The sequence below is a fragment of the Pan troglodytes genome, chromosome 19 (genome assembly GCF_028858775.2).
Source record: "Pan troglodytes isolate AG18354 chromosome 19, NHGRI_mPanTro3-v2.0_pri, whole genome shotgun sequence".
Lineage (NCBI taxonomy): Eukaryota > Metazoa > Chordata > Mammalia > Primates > Hominidae > Pan > Pan troglodytes.
Window position 1 is genome coordinate 51,513,747 of NC_072417.2, and position 21,148 is coordinate 51,534,894.

General features: G+C 45.8%; 1 protein-coding gene and 1 pseudogene across 11 annotated transcripts in view; both read left to right on the forward strand.

The window, feature by feature from the left end:
* PRPSAP2 (phosphoribosyl pyrophosphate synthetase associated protein 2) overlaps positions 1 to 21,148 on the forward strand; it is a 76,236-nt gene that overhangs the window by 42,897 nt on the left and 12,191 nt on the right. For all 11 annotated transcript variants that reach the window (XM_054669780.1, XM_063798015.1, NM_001280188.1 and 8 more), the window contains 1 exon segment: positions 13,189 to 13,337. In XM_054669780.1, the coding sequence (XP_054525755.1) occupies positions 13,189 to 13,337 (149 nt within the window).
* On the forward strand, positions 10,478 to 11,023 carry LOC134808879 (ran-specific GTPase-activating protein-like; annotated as a pseudogene).

Sequence of the window (21,148 nt, forward strand, 5' to 3'; positions counted from 1 at the left end):
TTCAAGTGATTCTCCTGTCTCAGCCTCCCAAGTAGCTGGGACTACAGGCGAGCGCCACCACGCCCAGCTAATTTTTGTATTTTTAGTAGAGATGGGGTTTCACTGTGTTGGCCAGGGTGGTCTCCATCTCTTGACCTCGCAATCTGCCCACCGCGGCCTCCCGAAGTGCTGGGATTACAGGCGTGAGCCACCACACCCAGCCAGAATTTTTGCTTTTAAACATCAAACATAATTTAGAAAAGTCAAGAAATGAAGAAAAGCTTATTATATTTACAGGTATTTTTGTTTCCTTCTTCCTTGCTGATATTCCAAAGTTTAGTTTATTGTTTCCTTTCTGTTTAGAGTACCTCCTTTTGCCCCTTTTAAATAATAGTTCTGTTGGTAACACATTTTGCTGGTTTTCCTTCATTTGAGAATGTCTAGAGTTCCTTTTCGTTCTTGAAGGACATTGTTGCTGGGTATAGGATTCTGGAGTAACGGTTCTTTTCTCTCAGCACCTGAAAAGTTTTTGTGTCACTTTCTTTTGCTCACTGTGGTTTCTGATGAGAAGTTGGTTGTCATGAATTATTTTTCAAGATTATTTCTTTGTCTTTAGTTTTCAAAAGTTTAATTACAATATATCTTGAGATTGCTTTGGGTTTATCCTGTTTGGTGTTTGCTGGACTTCTTGAAGCTGTGGGTTTATGTCTCTGACCAATTTGGGAAGTTTTCAGCCATTGTCTTTTTGAGTACTTTTTTAGTCCTACCGTCTTTCTCCTCTTTTTCTGGGACTCTTATGACATAAATGTCAGGTTTTTGTTTGTTTGTTTGTTTGTTTGTTTGAGATGGAGTTTCATTCTTGTTGCCCAGGCTGGAGTGCAATGGCATGATCTTGGCTCACCGCAACCTGTGCCTCTTGGGTTCAAGCGATTCTCCTGCCTCAGCCTCCCAAGTAGCTGGGATTACAGGCATGCATCACCACACCCAGCTACTTTTGTATATTTAGTAGAGACGGTGTTTCTCCATGTTGGTCAGGCTGGTCTCGAACTTCCGACCTCAGGTGATCCACCCACCTTGGCCTCCCAAAGTGCTGGGATTACAGGTGTGAGCCACTGTGCCCAGCTGATCTTTTGTTACAGGTCCATGGGATTCTGTTTATTTCTATTTTCTAGTCTTTTATATTTTTATTTTTTAGTGGGTCTCACTATGTTACTCAGGCTGGTCTTGAACCCCTGGGCTCAAGTGATTCTCCCATCTTAGCCTCCAGAGTAGCTGAGACTACAGGCACATGCCACCATGCCCTGCCACAGTCATTTTTCTCTCTGTTGTCCAAATTGGCTAATTTCTGTTGTCTGTCTTCCAGTTCACTGATTCTTTCCTTGACTTCCATTATTATTTTCACTGTAACTTCCATTCTGCTGTTGAGTATATCCAACTGAGTTTTGTTTTTTTTTTTTTTTTTTTTTGAGACAGGGTCTCACCTCTGTTGCCCAGGCTGGAGTGTAGTGGTATGATCACAGCTCACTGCAACCTCTGCCTCCCAGGCTCAAGCAATCCTCCCACATCCGCCTCCCAAGAAGCTGGGACTACAGGTGCATGCCACCGTATCTTGCGAATTTATTTTTGGTATTTTTGGTAGAGACAGGGGTTTTACCATGTTGCCCAGGCTGGTCTTGAACTCCTGAGCTCAAGTGATCTGCCCACCTCAGCTTCTCTAAAGTGCTGGGATTACAGGTGTGAGCCACCACCCCCAGCCCAACTGAGCTTTTTAATTTGGTTATTGTATTTTTTAAGTTCTAAAATAAGTTTTTGGTTCTCTTTTTTTGAGACTGAGTCTCACTCTGTTGCCCAGGCTGGAGTACAGTGGTGTTATCACAGCTCACTGCAACCTCCGCTCCCTGGGTTCAAGTGATCCTTATGCCTCAGTCTCCTGAGGAGCTGGGATTACAGGCATCTGCCACCATGCCAGGCTAATTTTTTTTTTTTTTTTTTTTTTTTGAGATAGAGTGTTGCTCTGTCACCCAGGCTGGAGTGCAGTGGCGTAATCTCGACTCACTGTAACCTCTGCCTCCCAGGTTCAAGCAATTCTCCTGCCTCAGCCTCCTGAATAGCTGGGATTACAGGCGTGAGCCACCACGCCCGGCTAATTTTTGTATTTTTAGTAGAGACGGGGTTTCACCATGTTGGTCAGGCTGGTCTTGAACTTCTGACCTCATGATCTGCCCGCCTCAGCCTCCCAAACTGCTGAGATTACAGGCGTGAGCCACCGCGCCTGGCTGCTAATTTTGTATTTTTAGTAGAGACGGGGTTTTGCCATGTTGGCCAGGCTGGTTTCAAACTCCTGGCCTCAAGTGAGCTGCCTGCCTCGGCCTCCCAAAGTACTGGAATTACAGTCATGAGACACTACGCCTGGCCTTGGGTCTTTTTTTATACCTTCTATTTTTTTGTCAATACTTTCTTTGTTTAGACTTCTTGTTTTTTATTTCACACATGCTCATAATTGCTGCTTGTAGCACTTTTCTGATGGCTGCTCTAAAATCTTTGTTATACAGTTTCAGCATGTCTGTCATCTTGGTGTTGGCATCTGTTAATTGTCTTTTTTCATTCATATTGAGATTTCACTGGCCTTTAGTGTGGCGAGTGGCTTCTGATGGGAATCTGGACTTTTGGATATTGTGTGTGAGACTCTGGGTCTCATTTAGGCCTTCTGATTTTGCTGGCTTCTCAGGACTCTGGCAGGGAAAGTGGTGGTGTTGGGGCTCGTTTCTGCTAGGTAAGGGTAGAAGTCGAGATTCACCACCAGGCCTGTGTGGACCACCTAAGGTGGTCCTTGTTACTCATGGGTGGAAATGCTCCCTCCATGTCCTCCACTGACGCCAAGGAAAAGTAGCATCATTCTCATTGGGTGGTGGTGAAATTCCTGACTCCACCAGGCTGCCTCTGATACCACTGCAATGGAGAGGGGAGGGGCACCTCTTTACTGCTGAGTTGGGGGTAGAAGTCCAGATTTCACTCTCCACTGACTCTGGCAGTTGCTCCTTACTGCTGAGTGAGGGTGAAAGTCCCAGCTCCCTGTTTGGCCTTCTGTGAAACCACCCCATTGGGTTTAGGGTGCCTCATTATAGCCTGACAAGCCAGGAGGTACAGGCTCACCCCTCAACCTTTACTCATGCGGCGGAAATGTGGCGGAAACGTGGGCTGTGGCTTTCCTGCCTGTGTGGCTAGAGTAAGGCAGTTATTGTCTAAATATTTTCTCACTCACTAGGTTGCCCTTTTCTTAGTCCTTTGACTAGGGAGAGCCGACCTTTGTTGGAGCTTTTCTTGTCTTTGCCCACTGGCATTTTGGGGTCGCTTCTTCTCCAGCTACAAATCTGGGATAATAAGGCAAAAGGAATGCCCAGGGAAGCCACCACCGTGACGTTGCTCAGGTCCTGAGGTCCCTTGCTAGTCTGCCTTCTCTCTACCTTTTAGTGTCTTCTCATTTTTTTTTGAGACGGAATCTTGCTCTGTCACCCAGGCTGGAGTGCAGTGGCACAATCTTGGCTCACTGCAAACTCCGCCTCCCGGGTTCATGCCATTCTCCTGCCTCAGCCTCCCGAGTAGCTGGGACTACAGGCGTCTGCCACCATGCCTGGCTAATTTTTTGTATTTTTAGTAGAGACAGTTTCACCGTGTTAGCCAGGATGGTCTCTATCTCCTGACCTCATGATCCGCCCGCCTCAGCCTCCCAGAGTGCTAGGATTACAGGCGTGAGCCACTGCGCCTGGCCAGAGTCTTCTCATTTTTGTTTGTATGTAACATCCAGGGGTTTTAGTTGTGGGTGGCAGAAGGAGTATTAATAATCCTTCCTAGTGGAAGCAGAAGTGACAATATGTTTTGATACTTTTTTTTCCTTGAGACAGGTTCTTGCTCTGTCATCCAGGCTGGAGTGCAGTGGTACAACCACGGCTCACTGTAGCCTCCATCTCCTGGGCTCAAGAGATCCTCCTGCCTTAGCCTCCTGAGTAGCTAGGACTGCAGGCATGTGCCACCATGCCCAGCTGGTTTTTTCCTTATTTTTGTAGCAACGAGATCTCCCTATGTTGCCAGGTCTAGTCTCTAACTCTAGGGTCCAAGTAATCCTCCTGCCTTGGCCTCCTAAAGTTCTGGGATTACAGGCATGAGCCACTGCATCTGGCCTTGATACAATTTTTTTCTTTCCCACTAAATACCAGAAGAACATGATGAATTTTCTGTTGACTTTCCCATCTGGGTGGACTTTTAGTAACCTCTAGAGTCCTCAGTTTACTTCTGTCACCCACGTGTTCACAGAGGGATGGATGTGGTAGCCTTTTGCTCAGTTTCTTTGGCTTTTGTCAGTGATGTTTGTCATTCATCTGTTCAAATGTTTATTGAGAACCTATTGTGCTGGGGCTGATGAGGCCTAGGAAGATGCCCTGTAGGAATGCATGTGTAGTGTCAGATGTTTTTTATCTGTTATGTTATTTGATCTTTGCAACTTTGGAAGTCAGCAGTTATAATCTCTCATAGATGAGGAAACAGACCCACAGAGATGAAGGAATCAAGGTAGTTCCACCAAATGTTGTTTCCTTGAAGGTAGTGGTGCAACTATTTACTTCCAAGAATGTTTTCTATACCAGTGATTAGGGGACTTGAGTGTTGGCCAAATATGATTGAAATTGGGCCAGGTGCAGTGTCACACCTGTAATCCCAGCACTTTGGGAGGCCGAGGGGGGTGGATCACTTGAGGTCAGGAGTTTGAGACCAGCCTGACCAACTTAGTGAAGCCCTGTCTCTACTAAAAATACAAAATTAGCGGGGCATGGTGGCGCACGCCTGTAATCCCAGCTACTTGGGAGGCTGAGGCAGGAGAATTGCTTGAACCCAGGAGGCAGAGGTTGCAGTTAGTCAGGATGGCGCCATTGTACTCCAGCCTGGGCGACAAGAGCAAAACTCCATCTCAAAAAAAAAAAAAAAAAAGAAATTGACTTGCCCCCCTCCACTGAGTCTTTACCGAGTACATATTTGAGTGCTGCTGTGCCAGCCATCGTGGATGTGGTGGTGACCAGTGCAGGCAGGGCTGTGTTCCCGTGGCACTTGCAGACTGCCCTCATGTGCTCTTTGACTGGTAGGTCAGTTGGGTAGATTGGAACGAAAGACCCGGTCTCTTTTTCTCCCAGTTTCAGTAATTGAATCCACATAGATCATACTACATTAAATGAATGTTTTAGAGGCTGGGCGCATTGGCTCACGCCTGTAATCCCAGCACTTTGGGAGGCCGAGATGGGTGGATCTCCTGAGGTCAGGAGAATTGCTTGAACCCGGGAGGCGGAGGTTGTGGTGAGCCCAGATCGTGCCATTGCACTCCAGCCTAGGCAACAAGAGCAAAACTCCATCAAATAAATAAATGAATGAATGAACGTGTGTTTTAGTATGGAGATGAGTGCTACAAAAGGTTCAGTTTTATATGGAACAGGTAGTAAAATAACACAGTCAAGGCTTAGGAGTTTGGTCTGTGAGTTTAAGGTATTGTGAGTGGGCCAGGCTCGATGGCTCACGCCTGTAATCCCAGCACTTTGGGAGGCTGAGGTTGGAAGATCATTTGAGTCCAGGAGTTCAAGAACAGCCTGGGCAACATGTTGAAACCCCATCTCTACCAAAAATACAAAAATTAGCCGGGTGTGGTGGCATGTGCCTCTAGTCCCAGCTACTCAGGAGGCTGAGGTGGGAGGATCACTTCAGCCCAGTAGGTGGAGGTTGCAGTGAGGTGAGATCACACCACTGCACTCCAGCCTGGGTGACAGCCAGACCCTGTCTCAAAAAAACAAAATAAAATAAAAAGGTATTGTGAGCAAGAGCTCTGTCGACATGGCATCAACACAGTAAAGTCAGTTCTGGTTGTCTCATATCCCATAGCTATGTGGTGGTGATTTTCTTGTGTTCTAATGTCCTGATAAACACATTCACCCAGACTTCGAGCAGGAGATGGCACTTTCTGGCTCAGCCACATGCAAATTCTGATCCTATTATTTCTAGTTCCCTCCTCCAAGTTTTTCATTTGGCAGCCAACCTTAGAAAATAGCTGTAATCAATGTAGAAGTCAGACTGGGGCTGACTTTTATCAGTCAGGAAGGTATTAAATTAGCAGTCCAAGACTTGGGCTTCCACTTGTGCCTTAGCCAGTCTTTGTGAGAACCTTGGTCAAGGCTGTCTCTCCAAGCCTCAGTTTCCTGGGGATAACACCTGCTTGGCTTATCTTACAGAGTTAATAAGCATCAAAGAACTTACTGAAGGACTTTATAAATTAAATACCATTATGTAGAATGGTGGTGGTTAGTGCCTTTATTTATTTATTTTTTGAGACAGGGTCTCCCTCTGTCGCCCAGTGTGGAGTGCAGTGGTGCGATCTCGGCTCACTACAACCTCCACCTCCTGGATTCAAGCGATTCTCTTGCCTCAGCCTCCTAAGTAGCTGGGATTACAGACGTGCGCCACCATGCCCAGCTAATTTTTGTATTTTTGGTAGACATGGGGTTTCACCATGCTGGTAAGGCTCTTCTCGAACTCCTGACCTCAAGTGATCTGCCCGCCTCGGCCTTCCAAACAAAGTGTTGGGATAACAGGCGTGAGCCACTGTTGGGATAACAGGCGTGAGCCACTGCGTTTAGTGGTTAGTGCCTTTAGAATCCTGAAGTTATTGAATAGGTCTAAGTGCAGAGCTATTGTTTTGGAGTTGTTTGACAATGAGCAGTTGTTTTGACTAAAAGGGATCATCAGAGAAAGTGTTGCTTTTGTAAGGAACAGAACTTGCTTGAATGAGTTGTTTGAAATTGTTTTCTCTGAATAACTGAGTGAATAGGAAACAAAAGGATAGCTGAGGCCCTGTGTCTTGTTCTTTCTCACCCATGATGTAAATTAACTCTCATTATCGTACAATCAGGATCAAGTTGCTTTAGAATTCCTCTCTGTCAGTGCATGAAACAAAATGACACAGAGAAACCATCCTGATTGATTTTGGAATTAGATGGGAATGCAAAGTATCTGATTAAGTTATATGGAGTATCCAGAAGCTCCCATTGCTATGCAGGTAATAATTTTATTTATTTATTATTTTACTTATTTATTTTTTTGAGACAGAGTCTTGCTGTTGTCGCCTGGGCTGGCATGCAATGGCATGATCTCGGCTCACTGCAACCTTCGCCTCCCTGATTTTAGCAATTCTCCTGCCTTAGCCTCCCGATTAGCTGAGATTACAGGTGCCTGCCACCATGCCTGGGTAATTTTTTTGTATTTTTAGTAGAGACGGGGTTTCACCACGTTGGCCAGGCTGGTCTCGAACTCCTGACCTCAGGTGATCCACCTGCCTTGGCCTCCCAAAGTGCTGGGATTACAAGTGTGAGCCACCGCACCCGGCCATGATTTTATTTATCTTAAGAGCATTGTGTTTTGTAGAGGTTGGTATAATTGAAATCTTATTCTAGGAATTGGCAAACCTCCACAGATCCCAGATGGAAAAGACTTCCTTAGAGGATAACTGACAGGTCAGTCATTTGGCACCAATTTTGTTTGCAAAGCCAATCTTGAATTTCAAGGAGGAACTAATAATCTATGTGATGCCAACTCTTTTGAAGACTCTGCCCCATTGTTCTGTCTGAAATTTTTTTCTCTTGAGAATTTTTTTTTTTTGAGACGGAGTGTCGCTCTTGTTGCCCAGGCTAGAGTGCAATGGCGCGATCTCGGCTCACCGCAATCTCCGCCTCCCGGGTTCAAGTGATTCTCCCACCTCAGCCTCCCAAGTAGCTGGGGATTACAGGCATGTGCCACCACACCCGGCTAATTTGTTTGTGTTTTTAGTAAAGACAGGGTTTCTCCATGTTGGTCAGGCTGGCCCCAAACTCCCAGCCTCAGGTGATCTGCCCGCCTCGGCCTCCCAAAGTGCTGGGATTACAGGCGTGAGCCACTGCTCCTGGCCACTCTCTTGATAATTTTTTAAAAACTATTTTGATTTTTTTTGTAAGGATGAATTCAAAGTTATATGAATACTAAATCTTACATCTTGGGATATTTATCAAATATTATTAAAATATTCCGTGTTTATGATGCTCCCTCTTTTCCCTTAGGACAAATATTCTGTCTTACACACACATAGATAAATATATTTTACTGACTTCACTGTTTTTGACCTAAGCAGTCTTGCTCCTGTGAAGGTTTATCATCTTTTCCTTGGAAATATAAATTACATTCCTCATAGATAGGACCAGACCAATAAATGTTTACTTACGCGTGTCTGAGATTGTTTGTTTGTTTGTTTGTTTATTTGAGACAGGGTCTTTCTCTGTTGCCCAGGCAGGAGTGCAGTGGTGCAATTATAGCTCAGTGCAGCCTTGACCTTCTGGGCTCAAGTGATTCTCCCACCTCAGCCTCCCAAGTAGCTGGGACTACAGGCACGTGCTACCACGCCCAGCTAATTTTTGTATTTTTAGTAGAGACAGGGTTTCACCATGTTGGCCAGGATAGTCTCGATCTCTTGACCTTGCGATCCACCTGCCTCAGCCTCCCAAAGTGCTGGGATTACAGGCGTGAGTCACTGTGCCTGGGCCAGCTAATTTTTTTTTATTTTTGTAGAGACGAGGTCTCCCTATGTTGCCCAGGCTGGTCTCAAACCCCTGGGCTCAAGCCATTCTCCTGCCTTCATCTCAAAGTGCTGGGATTACAGGTGTGAGCCATCACCCAGCTTTAAAAAATATATTGAAAATAGGATGATTTAAGCATGAATTTTTTGTGTGTTTGTTTGTTTGTTTGTTCGTTTTTCAGTAGAGATGGAGTTTCACCATGTTGGCCAGGCTGGTCTTGAACTCCTTGTCCCAAGTGATCTGCCCGCCTCAGCCTCCCAAAGTGCTGGGATTAATGGCGTGAGCTGCTGTGCCCAGCCAAATTTAAATTTCTTGAAATAATTGCTAACACTGTAGCAAAGCTTTCCTTCGTTGTGTAGTGCATATAGGAAACCAGGTTGATGTGAAATTTCTAACAGCTCATAAGAGTCTACAAACTAATAGTATTTAGTACTTTCTAGTGCCCTGCTCTTCATATGTCATGTAAATGCCTTGGCTGTATCTAGTATAGATAGTACTAGTGGGATTCAGTATAATCCTTAATTTTTTGTTTGTTTTTAGTAATTCTTGTGAGCAGTTAGTTAAGAACTTGTTTTGAATTTTTGGTGCTGGTAAGCCAAGACTGCGAGAACTTGTTGGATTCTTAAACACTTGAACATTTACCATGCATCAGGTGCTGAGGATGGAAAAAAGAGTAAGACTCAGCATGGCCCCCAGGAATCAGGAGTGGCTGTATTAATATCAGACAAATCAAGGCAAATAATTTTGCCATGGTTGAAGAAGGTCTTTTCCTAATGATAAAGGGGTCAGTTCTTCAAGAGGACAAAACAGTTCTAAACATTTATAAACTAAATGACAGTGTTTCAAAGTATATGAAGCAAACACTGATAACTGCAAGGAGAAATAGATATATCCATAATGATAGTGATTCCATTATTCTTCTCTTAGTAATTGATAGAATAAGGAGACTGAAAATCATTAAGGATGCGGGAGACTTGAACAACCCCTTCAGCCTGCTGGATCTGACTGACAGTCATAGCACACCATCCAGAGAGAGCAGAATGTAGTTCTTTTTTAGTATAAACACAAAGATCATATTCTTGTGAGCCATAAAATAAGCTCCAAATTGATAATTATGCAAGCCATACAAAATATATTCTCTGACCACAGTGGAATTAAGAATAATTCTAATAACAGAAGTATCTTTGGAAATGTCCTGAATATTTAGTAACTAAATAACATACTTTTAGATAACCCATAGGTCAAAGAAGAAGTCAAAAGTGAAATTAAAAAGTATTTAGAACCAAATGAAAATGAAGACACAGGCCAGGCGCGGTGGCTCATGCCTGTATTCCCAACACTTTGGGAGGCCAAGGTCGGCAGATTACCTAAGGTCAGGAGTTCAAGACCAGCCTGGCCAACATGATGATGAAACCCCATCTCTACAAAAAATACAAAATTAGCCGAGCGTGGTGGCACACCCTGTAATCCCAGCTACTCGGGAGGCTGAGACAGGAGAATCACTTGATCCAGAGGTGGAGGCTGCAGTGAGCCGAGATCATGTGACCGCACTAGCCAAGATCACGCCACTGCACTCCAGCCTGGGCGACAGAGCAAGACTCCATCTCAACAAAAAAAAAAAGCCAGATGCGGCGGGAAGAAGCTCCTGCAAGAGGCCACGGAGCCAGCGACGGGAGGCCTTGAAGCCAGTGACGACCCACTCAGCCGAGCTGCCGCTTTCGCAGCACACCAAGGACACTCATGAGGACCATGATACTTCCACTGAGAATGCAGATGAGTCCAACCATGACCCTCAGTTTGAGCCAATAGTTTCTCTTCCTGAGCAAGAAATTAAAACGCTGGAGGAAGATGAAGAACTTTTAAAAATGCAGACGAAACTGTTCTGATTTGCCTCAGAGAAGGATCTCCCAGAATGGAAGGAGTGAGGCACCGGCAACGTCAAGCTCCTGAAACACAAGGAGAAAGGGACCATCTGCCTCCTCATGCGGAGGGACAAGACCCTGAAGATCTGTGCTAACCACTGCTTCACGCTGATAATGGAGCTGAAGCCCAACATGGGTAGTGACCATGCCTGGGTCTGGAACACCCACGCCGACTTCGCCAACGAGTGCCCCAAGCCAGAGCTGCTGGCCATCCAATTCCTGAATGTTGAGAATGCACAGAAATTCAAAACAAAGTTTGAAGAATGCAAGAAAGAGATCGGAGAGAAAAGAAAGGATCGGGCAAAAACGATCATGCCAAAAAAGTGGCGGAAAAGCTAGAAGCTCTTTTGGCGGAGGAGGAAACCAAGGAGGATGCTGAGGAGAAGCAATAAATCATCTTATTTTATTTCCTTTTCCTCCCTTTCCTTTCCTTTTCAAATTTTACCCTGCCCCTCCTTTTCGGTTTGTTTTTATTCTGTTTTGTTTTTACAAGGGATGTTATATAAAGAACTGAATTCAACATTCAAAAAAAAAAGATTAAAGCATAAATCAATGAAATAGAAAACAAAAACCAGAAAAAAGCTAAAAAGCTGATTCTTTGAGAAAATCAATGCAATTGATAAACCTTTATCCAGACTGGTTAGGAGAAAACAAGACGCAAATTACCTACCGTACCAAGTGTTGGTGAAGATGTGGAGGAACTGGATCTCTCGTGTTGTGCTCATGGGACTGTAATATGGTATAACCACTTTGGAAAACAGTGTGGCCTTTTTTTTTTTTTTTTTTTTTTTTTTTTTTTTTTTTTTTTTTTGGAGATGGAGTCTTGCTCTGTCGCCCAGGCTGGAGTGCATTGGCACTATCTCCACTCACTGCGAGCTCCGCCTTCCAGGTTCACGCCATTCTCCTGCCTCAGCCTCCTGAGTAGCTGGGATTACAGGTGCCTGCCACCCAGCCCGGCTAATTTTTTTGTATTTTTTTAGTAGAGACGGGGTTTCACCGTGTTAGCCAGGATGGTCTTGATCTCCTGACCTCATGATCCGCCCACCTTGGCCTCCCAAAGTGCTGGGATTACAGGCGTGAGCCACCGCGCCCAGCCTATGTGGCCTTTTTATAAAGAGTTAAATATACGCCTACTATATGATCCAGCCATTCCACTCTTAGGAATTTATCAGGAGATAAGAAAGCATGTGGCTGGGCGCGTAATTCCAGCACTTTGGGAGGCCGCGGTGGGCAGATCATCTGAGGTCAGGAGTTGAAGACCAGCCTGGCCAACATGACAAAACCCCGTCTCTACAAAAAATACAAAAATTAGCCAGGCGTGGTGGCACGTGCCTATAATCCCAGCTACTTGGGAGGTTGAGGCAGGAGAATAGCTTGAATCTGGGAGGTGGAGGTTCACGCCACTGCACTCCAGCCTGGGCAACAGAGTGATACTCTGTCTCAAAAGAAAAAGAAAGAAAGAAGGAAAGAAAGCATGTGCCCATACAGAGATCTGTGTATGAATGTTCACAGCAGCTTTGTGACAGCCAAAAACTAGAAACAACTGGAAAGCTCAGCAATACATAAATGGATACACTGTGATATATTCACCCAGCAGAATATTACTCAGCAATGAAAGGGAATGAACTATTGATATGTTATTCCATGGATGAATCTCCAAAACATGTGCTGCGTAAAATAAGAAAGACAAAATGGCCAGGCGCAAGTGGCTCACACCTGTAATCCCAGCACTTTGGGAGGTCGAGGTGGGTGGATCATTTCAGGTCAGGAGTTCGACACCAGTCTGGCCAACATGGTAAAACCCCATCTGTACTAAAAATACAAAAAAGTTAGCCAGATGTGGTGGTGCATGACTGTAGTTCCAGCTATTTGAGAGGCTGAGGCAGGAGAATCGCTTGAACCCGGGAGGCAGAGGTTGCAGTGAACTGAGAAATCCCGCCACCACACTTCAGTCTGGGGGACAGAGCAAGACTCCATCTCAAAAAAAAGATCAGACAAAAAAAGGCAACTATGATTTCACTTATGTGAAATTCTAGATAGGTGAAACTATAGTGACAGAAAGCAGATCAGCTGTTGCCTGGGGCCAGAAGGAAAAATCACTAAGGGGCATAAGGAGATGCTTGTGGTGATGACGTTCCTTGTCTTGATTGTGCTAATGCTTATATGGGCACATACAGACTTCAGAGCTCATGAAATTATATACTTTAGATATGCACAATTTCTCGTATCTCAGTTTTACCTCCCTAAAACTATTAAGAAATTTGTGCTTAATACTTTGGTGAGCATTTTATGCCCTTTGCCCCATGTAGTTGGTTCTCACTGGTACGTAGGCAGGCAGGTAGAATTAGCAGCTTTAGGTGAGACAGAGCTGAGCGGAGGTTCCTTCACTCAGTCAGGCTCTCCCGGCCAGTGGCTTGCAGACCAGGCCAGGCTGCTGCCCTTCTTTGGTGCTGCTGCAGAGGGAAGTGTTTGGCATGTGGGGTCTCTATAGTTAGTCCTGGTTTCTAAGAGTCTGAGGCTGTTTTATTCTCTCTTTTCTTTAGTCCTTTGGGAGACAACATTCTACTTATGTTCTCTTAATGTTTTGTCCCCTAGGCATTAGCAGAACCAAGGGCTGCATGAGTTTTGAGCTTGTGTCTGGTGTTTTCCCTCAGGGCACAGTCTTTTGCTGAGCGCCTGCGCCTGGGAATTGCAGTGATTCATGGAGAGGCGCAGGATGCCGAGTCGGACTTAGTGGATGGACGGCATTCCCCACCCATGGTCAGAAGTGTGGCTGCCATCCACCCCAGCCTGGAGATCCCCAGTAAGTGTGCTGCTGCCTCTTTCCCACTTTCCTCTGATTTTAAGGCTGACTACACTGTTGTCTGTGTGGTTTTTTTCCTCATTCTTCGTTTTTTTTTTAAGTTGGCAAAAACTCATTAACACCTTTCTTGGCCAGATAGTAGTGAATGCATTTCTGATTACCTTGTAAATTGTAAGGCCATTTAGAAGCAGTCTGTCCTTCTTTGCAAGACCTGTGAAAATGTTTGGACTATTGAGACAGTTGCGATGCTTCAGGGAAGTCCATTCATTCATTCAGCAATATATACTAGAGTGTAGTTTAACATAAGCAAAAAGCTTTTTATATACAAAGTTATTGACTGTGATGTTGTTTTTAATGCAAATATTAGAAAGGTTTAAATGGTTTACCAGAGGGTAGGGCTTGGTAAATTATATTGTGTCAGTACAGCTAATTATGCAGCCCTTTGAAATAATCAAGACTACCTGGAAATGAGAAAAATATATGGAATATGTATGAACAAGGCAGAATATAAGATTGTATACCTATTTGTCTTAGTTCAGGCTGCTATGATGAAATACCTTAGACTGGGTAATATAAACAACAAGTTTATTGCTCACAGTTCTAGAGGCTGTGAAGGTCAAGATAAAGGCGCCAGCACTGACCCCGTGATGGGCCGGGCACGGTGGCTCACGCCTGTAATCCCAGCACTTTGGGAGGCCGAGGCAGGTGGATCACCTGAGGTCAGGAGTTCGAGACCAGCCTGATCCACATGGAGAAACCCCCTCTCTACTAAAAATACAAAATTAGCCAAGCGTGGTGGCGCATGCCTGTAATCCCAGCACCTTGGGAGGCTGAGGCAGGATAATCACTTGAACCCGGGAGACAGAGGTTGTGGTGAGCCGAGATCACGCCATTGCACTCCAGCCTGGGCAACAAGAGTGAAACTCCTTCTCAGAAAAAAAAAAAAAGATAAAGGCGCCAGCAGATTTGGTGTCTGTTGAGGGCCTGTTCCTCGTAGATAGTACCTTCTTGCTGCATCCTCATATGGTGGAGAAAGGTGGAAGACTCCCTCAAGCCTCTCTGACAAGGGCACTGACCCCCTTCGTAGAGCAGAGTCCTAACAAACTAGTCACCTAAAAGCCCTACCTCTTAATACCACCACAGTGGGTTCCAGCATGAATTTGGAAGGACACAAAAATTCAGACCATAGCATTTTGCCCCGGCCCCTCAAAATTCATGTTCATCTTACGTGCAAAATACATTCATTCTATCCTAATAGCCCCCAAAATGTTAACTCCGGGTAAGTCTTAACTTAATTTCAGCATCACCTCAAAAGTCTGAAGTCCAAAGTCCCATCTAAATATCATCTAAATCAAATATGGGTAAGACTCCAGCTCTGGGATTCACTCTGACGCACGTTTCTCTCCAGCTGTGAGCCTGTGAAATCAAACAGGTTGTATGCTTCCAAAATGCAATGGTGGGACAGACATTGGATAGACATTCCCATTCCAAAAAGGAGAAGTGAGGCCCAGTGTGGTGGTTCACGCTTGTAGTCCCAGCGTTTTGGGTAGCCAAGGTGGGAGGGTTGCTTGAGGCCAGGAGTTCGAGACCAAAAGGGAGAAGTAGGAAGAAAGAAAGGAGTGACAGGTCCTGACCAAGTCTAAAACCCAACCAGACAAACAACATTAAATCTTAAGGCTTAAGTTGACTTAAAGCCCCGCCTTCCACAAAAACTGGGGCAGGGGTTGGTCTTGCAAAGCTCTGGATGGCCCCACTCCCACAGCTTTGCTGGGAGCAGCCCATGCAGCAGCTCTCAGTCACTGGATTCTCATGCCTGCATCTCTCGGGCTGGAGTTGCACTCTAGTGGTTCTACCAGTCTTAAGTCTTGGGGTGGTCTTGCCCCACAACTCCACTGGGCATTGCCCTAGTGGGGTCTCTCTGGTGGCCCTGCCCCTGTGACAGTTCTCTGCTTGGGCCCTGGCACTCTTTGGGGCATCCTTTGAAGTCTGGGTAGAGGTAGGTGTGCCCCCACAGCTCATTCACTCTGTGCACTGTGGAGATGGCCCTGCACGGACACCACTGTGGTTTGTTGCCTGTGCCTTCCAGAGGGGTGGCCCGAGCTATAGTTGGACCTGCTTGAGCTATAGCTGGAGTGGGTAAGGAGTATTCTGGAATGTGGGAAGTGGAGCCTTGAAATCGTTCTGCCCCCAAGACCCTGGCATTCTAGGCTTATGATGAGATGGGCAGTCACAAAGATCTCAGAAATGCCTTTGGGGTCATTGAGTCACTGTCTTGATGAATAGCGTCTGGTTCTTTTTTTTTTTTTTTTTTTGAGACAAGGTCTCACTCTGTCACCCAGGCTGGAGTGCAGTTGTGCGATCATGGCTCATTGCAGTCTCACCTCCTGGGCCCAAGCAGTCCTCCCACTTCAGCCTCATGAGTAGATGGAACTACAGGCACTTGCCACCGCACCTGGCTAATTTTTGTATTTTTTGTAGAGACAAAGTTTTACCATGTTGCCCAGGCTGGTCTTGAACTCCTGAGCTCAAGTGATCCACCCGCCTTAACCTCCCAAAGTGCTTACAGGTGTGAGCCACCACTCCTGGCCGTCTGGCTTCTTTCTATCCATACTAATCTCCTTATCAAATGTTTGCTTGGTGGCTGGGCGCGGTGGCTCACACCTATAATCCCAGTACTTTGGGAGGCCGAGGCAGGTGGATCACGAGGTCAGGAGATCAAGACCAGCCTGGCCAACATGATGAAACCCCGTCTCTACAAAAAATACAAAAATTAGCTGGGCATGGTGGTGCGTGCCTTAAATCCCAACTACTCGGGAGGCTAAGGCAGGAGAATCACTTGAACCAGGGAGTTGGAGGTTGCAGTGAGCTGAGATCCAAGACTGTGCCACCGTACTCCAGCATGGCAACAGAGTGAGACACCATCTCAAAAAAAAAAAGAAAAAAGAAAAGTTTGCTTGGCTACACCCTTGGAGTTCTATCCTGAACATGTTTTTGCTTTTTTTTTTTTTTTTTTTTTTTTTTTTGAGGCAGAGTCTTGATCTGTCTTCCAGGCTGGAGTACAGTGGTGCAATCAGATCTCACTGCAGCCTCCACCTCCCGGGCCCAAGCCATTCTCCTACCTCAGCCTCCCAAGTAGCTGGGACTATAGATGTGTGCACCAGGCCTGGCTAATTTTTTTTTTTTTTTTGGTAGAGACGGGGTCTTGCTTTGTTGCCTAGGCTGGTCACAAACTCTTGGGCTCAAGCAATCCTCCCTCCTTGGCCTCCCAAACTCTTGGGCTTATAGGCCTGAGCCATTGCATCCAGCCTTGCTTTTACATTCTTTACAAGATGGCCAGGCTGATAATTTTCCAAATATTTAAGTTCTACCTCCCCTTTGATGATAAATCTCATCTTTAATTCATCTTCTTGGATTTTAGTATAAGCAGTCAAGAGCAGCCATGCACCCTCTTAGCCAAAGATTCTATTTCACTGCCCCCTTTTTTTTTTTTTGAGATAGAGTCTCACTCTGTCACCCAGGCTGGAATGCAGTGGTGCAATCTCGGCTCACTGCAACCTCCGGCTCCTGGGTTCAAGCAATTCTCGTGCCTCGGCCTCCTGAGTAGCTAGCACTACAGGCACACACCACCACACCTGGCTCATTTTTGTATTTTTAATAGAGATGACATTCCACCATGTTGGCCAGGTTGGTCTCAAAACTCCTGAACTCAAGTGGTCCGCCTGCCTCAGCCTCCCAAAGTGCTGGGGTTACAGACATGAACCACCGCACCCGACCATTTTTTTTTTTTTTTTGAGACAGTGTTTTACTCTCTTGCTCAGGCTGGAGTGCAGTGGTGTGATCACAGCTCACAGCAGCCTTGATCTCCTGGGCTCAATCGATCCTCCCACCTCAGCCTCCCAAGTAGCTGGGACTGCAGGCATGTGCCACCATGTCTGGCTAATTTTTGTATTTTATGTAGAGATGGAGTTTTGCCATGTTGCCCAGGTTGGTTTTGAGCTCTTGGGCTCAAAGTGATCCTTCCACCTCAGCCTCCCAAAGTGCTGAAATTACAGGTGTGAGCCACCATGACCAGCCTACTGTCTGTTTTTCTACTAGCATTGTGATCATGACCACTTAGATCATTTCTAAGAAGATTGAGGCTTTCTTTACAGCTGTTTTCTTCTGAGCCTGTCTTAGTCTGTTTTGTGTTGCTATGACAGACTATATAAAACTGGGTATTCTATAAAGAAGACACATTTATTTAGCTTACAGTTCTTCGGGCTGGTAAGTTAAAATGCATAGCATCACATCTGGCAGTTTCCGGTGAGGGCCACACACTAGGTTGAAACATGGTGGAGAAGAAAAGTGAGCAGGCGGGTGCAGAGAGATCACATGGCAAGAGAGGAAACGAGAGAGTCTGGGAAGCCAAACTCATTTTTATAACAACCTGTTCTCATGGGAACTAAGTGCCCTGAGAGCAAGAACTCACTCACCCCCATAGGAAGGCATTAATCCATTCATGAAGGATCTGCCTCTGTGACCCAAACATCTCCCACTAGGCCCCACCTCTCAATAGCACACACTGGGGATCAATTTTTTTTTTTTTTTTTTTTGGGACGGAGTCTTGCTCTGTCGCCCAGGCTGGAGTGCAGTGGTGCGATTTTGGCTCACTGCAACCTCCACCTCCCGGGTTCAAGCAGTTCTGCCTCAGCCTCCCAAGTAGCTGGGACTACAGGTGCATGCCACCACACCCGGCTAATTTTTTGTATTTTAGTAGAGATGGGGTTTCACCTTGTTGCCCAGGCTGGTTGAACTCCTGAGCTCAGGCAATCTGCCTACCTCGGCCTCCCAAAGTGCTGGGATTACAGGCGTGAGCCACTGCCCCTGGCCCAAATTTTTAACATAAGTTTTAGTGGAGACAAACTACATCCAAACCAAAGCAGAACTCTCACCAGAGCTCCCCTTTACGGTCTGTACATAGCAATACAGTCTTTTTCTAGCCTTTTCCTCTTCCAGCCTTTGCCCATTACCCAGTTCCAAAGCCACTCCTGCATTGGTGGGTATTTAATACAGCAGCAACTCACTTCTCAGTACCAATTTCTGTCTTAGTTTGTTAAGGCTACTATAACAAAATACCTTAGACTTGGTAATTTTTTTTTTTTTTTTTGAGACGGAATTTCGCTCTTGTTGCCCAGGCTGGAGGGCAATGACACGATCTTGGCTCACCGCAACTTCCACCTCCACCTCCCGGGTTCAAGCGATTCTCCTGCCTCAGCCTCCTGAGTAGCTGGGATTACAGGCGCGCACCACCACGACTGGCTAATTTTTGTATTTTTAGTAGAGACAGAGTTTCTCCATGATGGTCAGGCTGGTCGCGAACCCCCGACTTCAGGTGATCCGTCCACCTCAGCCTCCCAAAGTACTGGAATTACAGGCATGAGCCACTGCACCTGGCCAGACTGGGTAATTTATAAACAACAGAAATTCATTGCTCACAGTTCTGGAGACTGGGAAGTCCTGGATCAAGGCACCAGCAGATTGGTGTCTGGTGAGGGCTCACTCTGCTCCTGAGGTGGCACCTTGTTACTGTGTCCTCAGATCATGGAAGGAGCAAGGCAGCTCTCTGTAAGGGCACTAATCCTGTTCATGAAGGCAGAGGCCTTGAGACTTAATCATTCCCCAAAGGCCCCACTGTTAATACTATCACATTGGGTATTAAGTTCCAACATAGCATTTTGAGAGGACACCATCTTCAGACCACAGCACTCTCTTTGTCTATGCAAAGACCAGGAGGAAATAGGAAGAATGAATGTAGTTGGGTTGGGGTGGTAGAGTTATGCATGAATTTGTTTTTGTGTTTAAGAAACTTCCCCATCCCTTAATAACATCTTCTTAATTAAAAAAAAAAATGCCACCTTCGAGTTGTTGGGGAAGAACCCTAACCCCCTGCCCTCATAGTTTCAGTGTTTGGTGGCATATGGACTAAACTGGCAAAAGACAGATGAGGAAGAGGAAAGACAGTTTAATCACATACATACAGATGTGTGTGATTAAACTCTTTTGTGAGTCACAAAAATGTGACTCGAAGTGTTTAGAATTTGGGGCTTATATAGCATCTTAATAGGGGAACAGGAGGGGCAGAAAAGGCCCCTGTGGGAAAACAGATGACTTCTTTTTTTTTTTTTTTTTTTTTTTTTTTTGAAACACTCTTTTGCCCAGCCTGGAGTGCAGTGGTGCAATCATGGCACACTGCAACCTCGGCCTCCCAGGTTCAGGCGATTCTCCTGGGTAGCTGGGACTACCAGTACATGCCACCATGCCCAGGTAATTTTTGTATTATTATTTTTATTTTTATTTTTATATTTTTATTTTTAGTAGAGACAGGGTTTTGCCATGTTGGCCAGGCTGGTCTCGAACTGACTGCAAGTGATTCGCCCGCCTCAGCCTCCCAATGTGCTGGGATTACAGGCGCCCGGCCAAGATGACTCCTTAATAGGGGAAGAGGAGGAGGGAGGGGACTGATGGGAAGTGGGCACTGAGGAGAAAAGATGGGAGAGAGGCTAGTTTTTGACAGCGTCTGTTTAGGTGTGGTCTGGACTTCTTCTGGTCTTAAGCGATAAGAGTCAGTCTTCCCTGGTGTTCCCAGGGAGGAGATTTATCACAGTTGAGTTCTTTGGAGTTATTTTGTGAGGCTCTGCTTTTCAGCATATAAGGGACTTCAGGAACTCAAATGCTTTCAGCTCAAAATAATTTTTAGGTCACAGAGGTATATTCTGGACTGTTAGGTTTTTGCCTTGCCCAGGAGTTTGCTCATTTATAAATAGAGGGGGAAAAAAACCAGAGAAGGAACTAGTGTGGTTGGGATAGCCATGCACACAGCTGGGATTCCAGCTATACTTTGTAGATCCCAGCTGAGGTGGAAAGGGAAGGCCATCTGGGCAGGGGTTAAATCTCCTAAGGGGTGGGGGACTGAGCTTGAGTTTGCATCTGGCTCCATCACTTATCAGCTGTGTGTTCTTGGGCCTGTTGTTTTTCTGAAAAAGAGCGACAGCAAGAGGCCATCCTCAGAGTGGACCCATGATAGGCCAAGATGGTGGAAAGCCCAGGACGAGCCCTCAGGACCCAGCGCTGCCTGCCTTATGTGAGTGAGATAGGACTGCAGTGGTGAGACGTTCAGTGATGGGCCATGGTGTGGCCAGGAAGACACTAGCCTGACTACCAGGAGGCCCCTGGAGGGAAGAGATGGACTAAGATAGCAGTATCTGTGGGGAGCCAACCAAGGAGGACTTTGAATACCAGTAAATACACTCGCGTCCTAGAAGGCGGCCCACAAAGGCTCTCGATCCGGGCCATTTAGTGTTCAGCAGGCCAGGCCTGCATCTGTGTTTGGGATAGGGCTGCAAGTGCAGAGGCCAGATCTGGGAGGCTGATGAAGTTGAGCAGGCACATGGGAGGAGAGCTTGATCTCTTGGGCTGTGCTGTCCAGTCGGGTGGCCACCGGCTACATGTGGCTCCTGCGCACTGGGAACGGGGTGGGGAGCAGTGGGAGTGTGAAGGACATACACCCCTAATCTGAAAACTTTAATGTAAGTATCTCATTAGTGAAGTTTTATTGACTCTGTGTTAAAATGGTAATATTTTGATATGTTGAATCAAATCAAACATGTTATTAAAATTAATTTTACCTTTTTTTGTGCTTTTGTAATGTGGCTACTAGATAATCTGAAATTGCATATGTGGCTTTCATTTCTGTTGTGCGTTATTGCTCTAGGGGTTGGTAACAATGGGAATGAAAGTGACAGAGCACATTGAGAAATGTTAAAAAGACGATG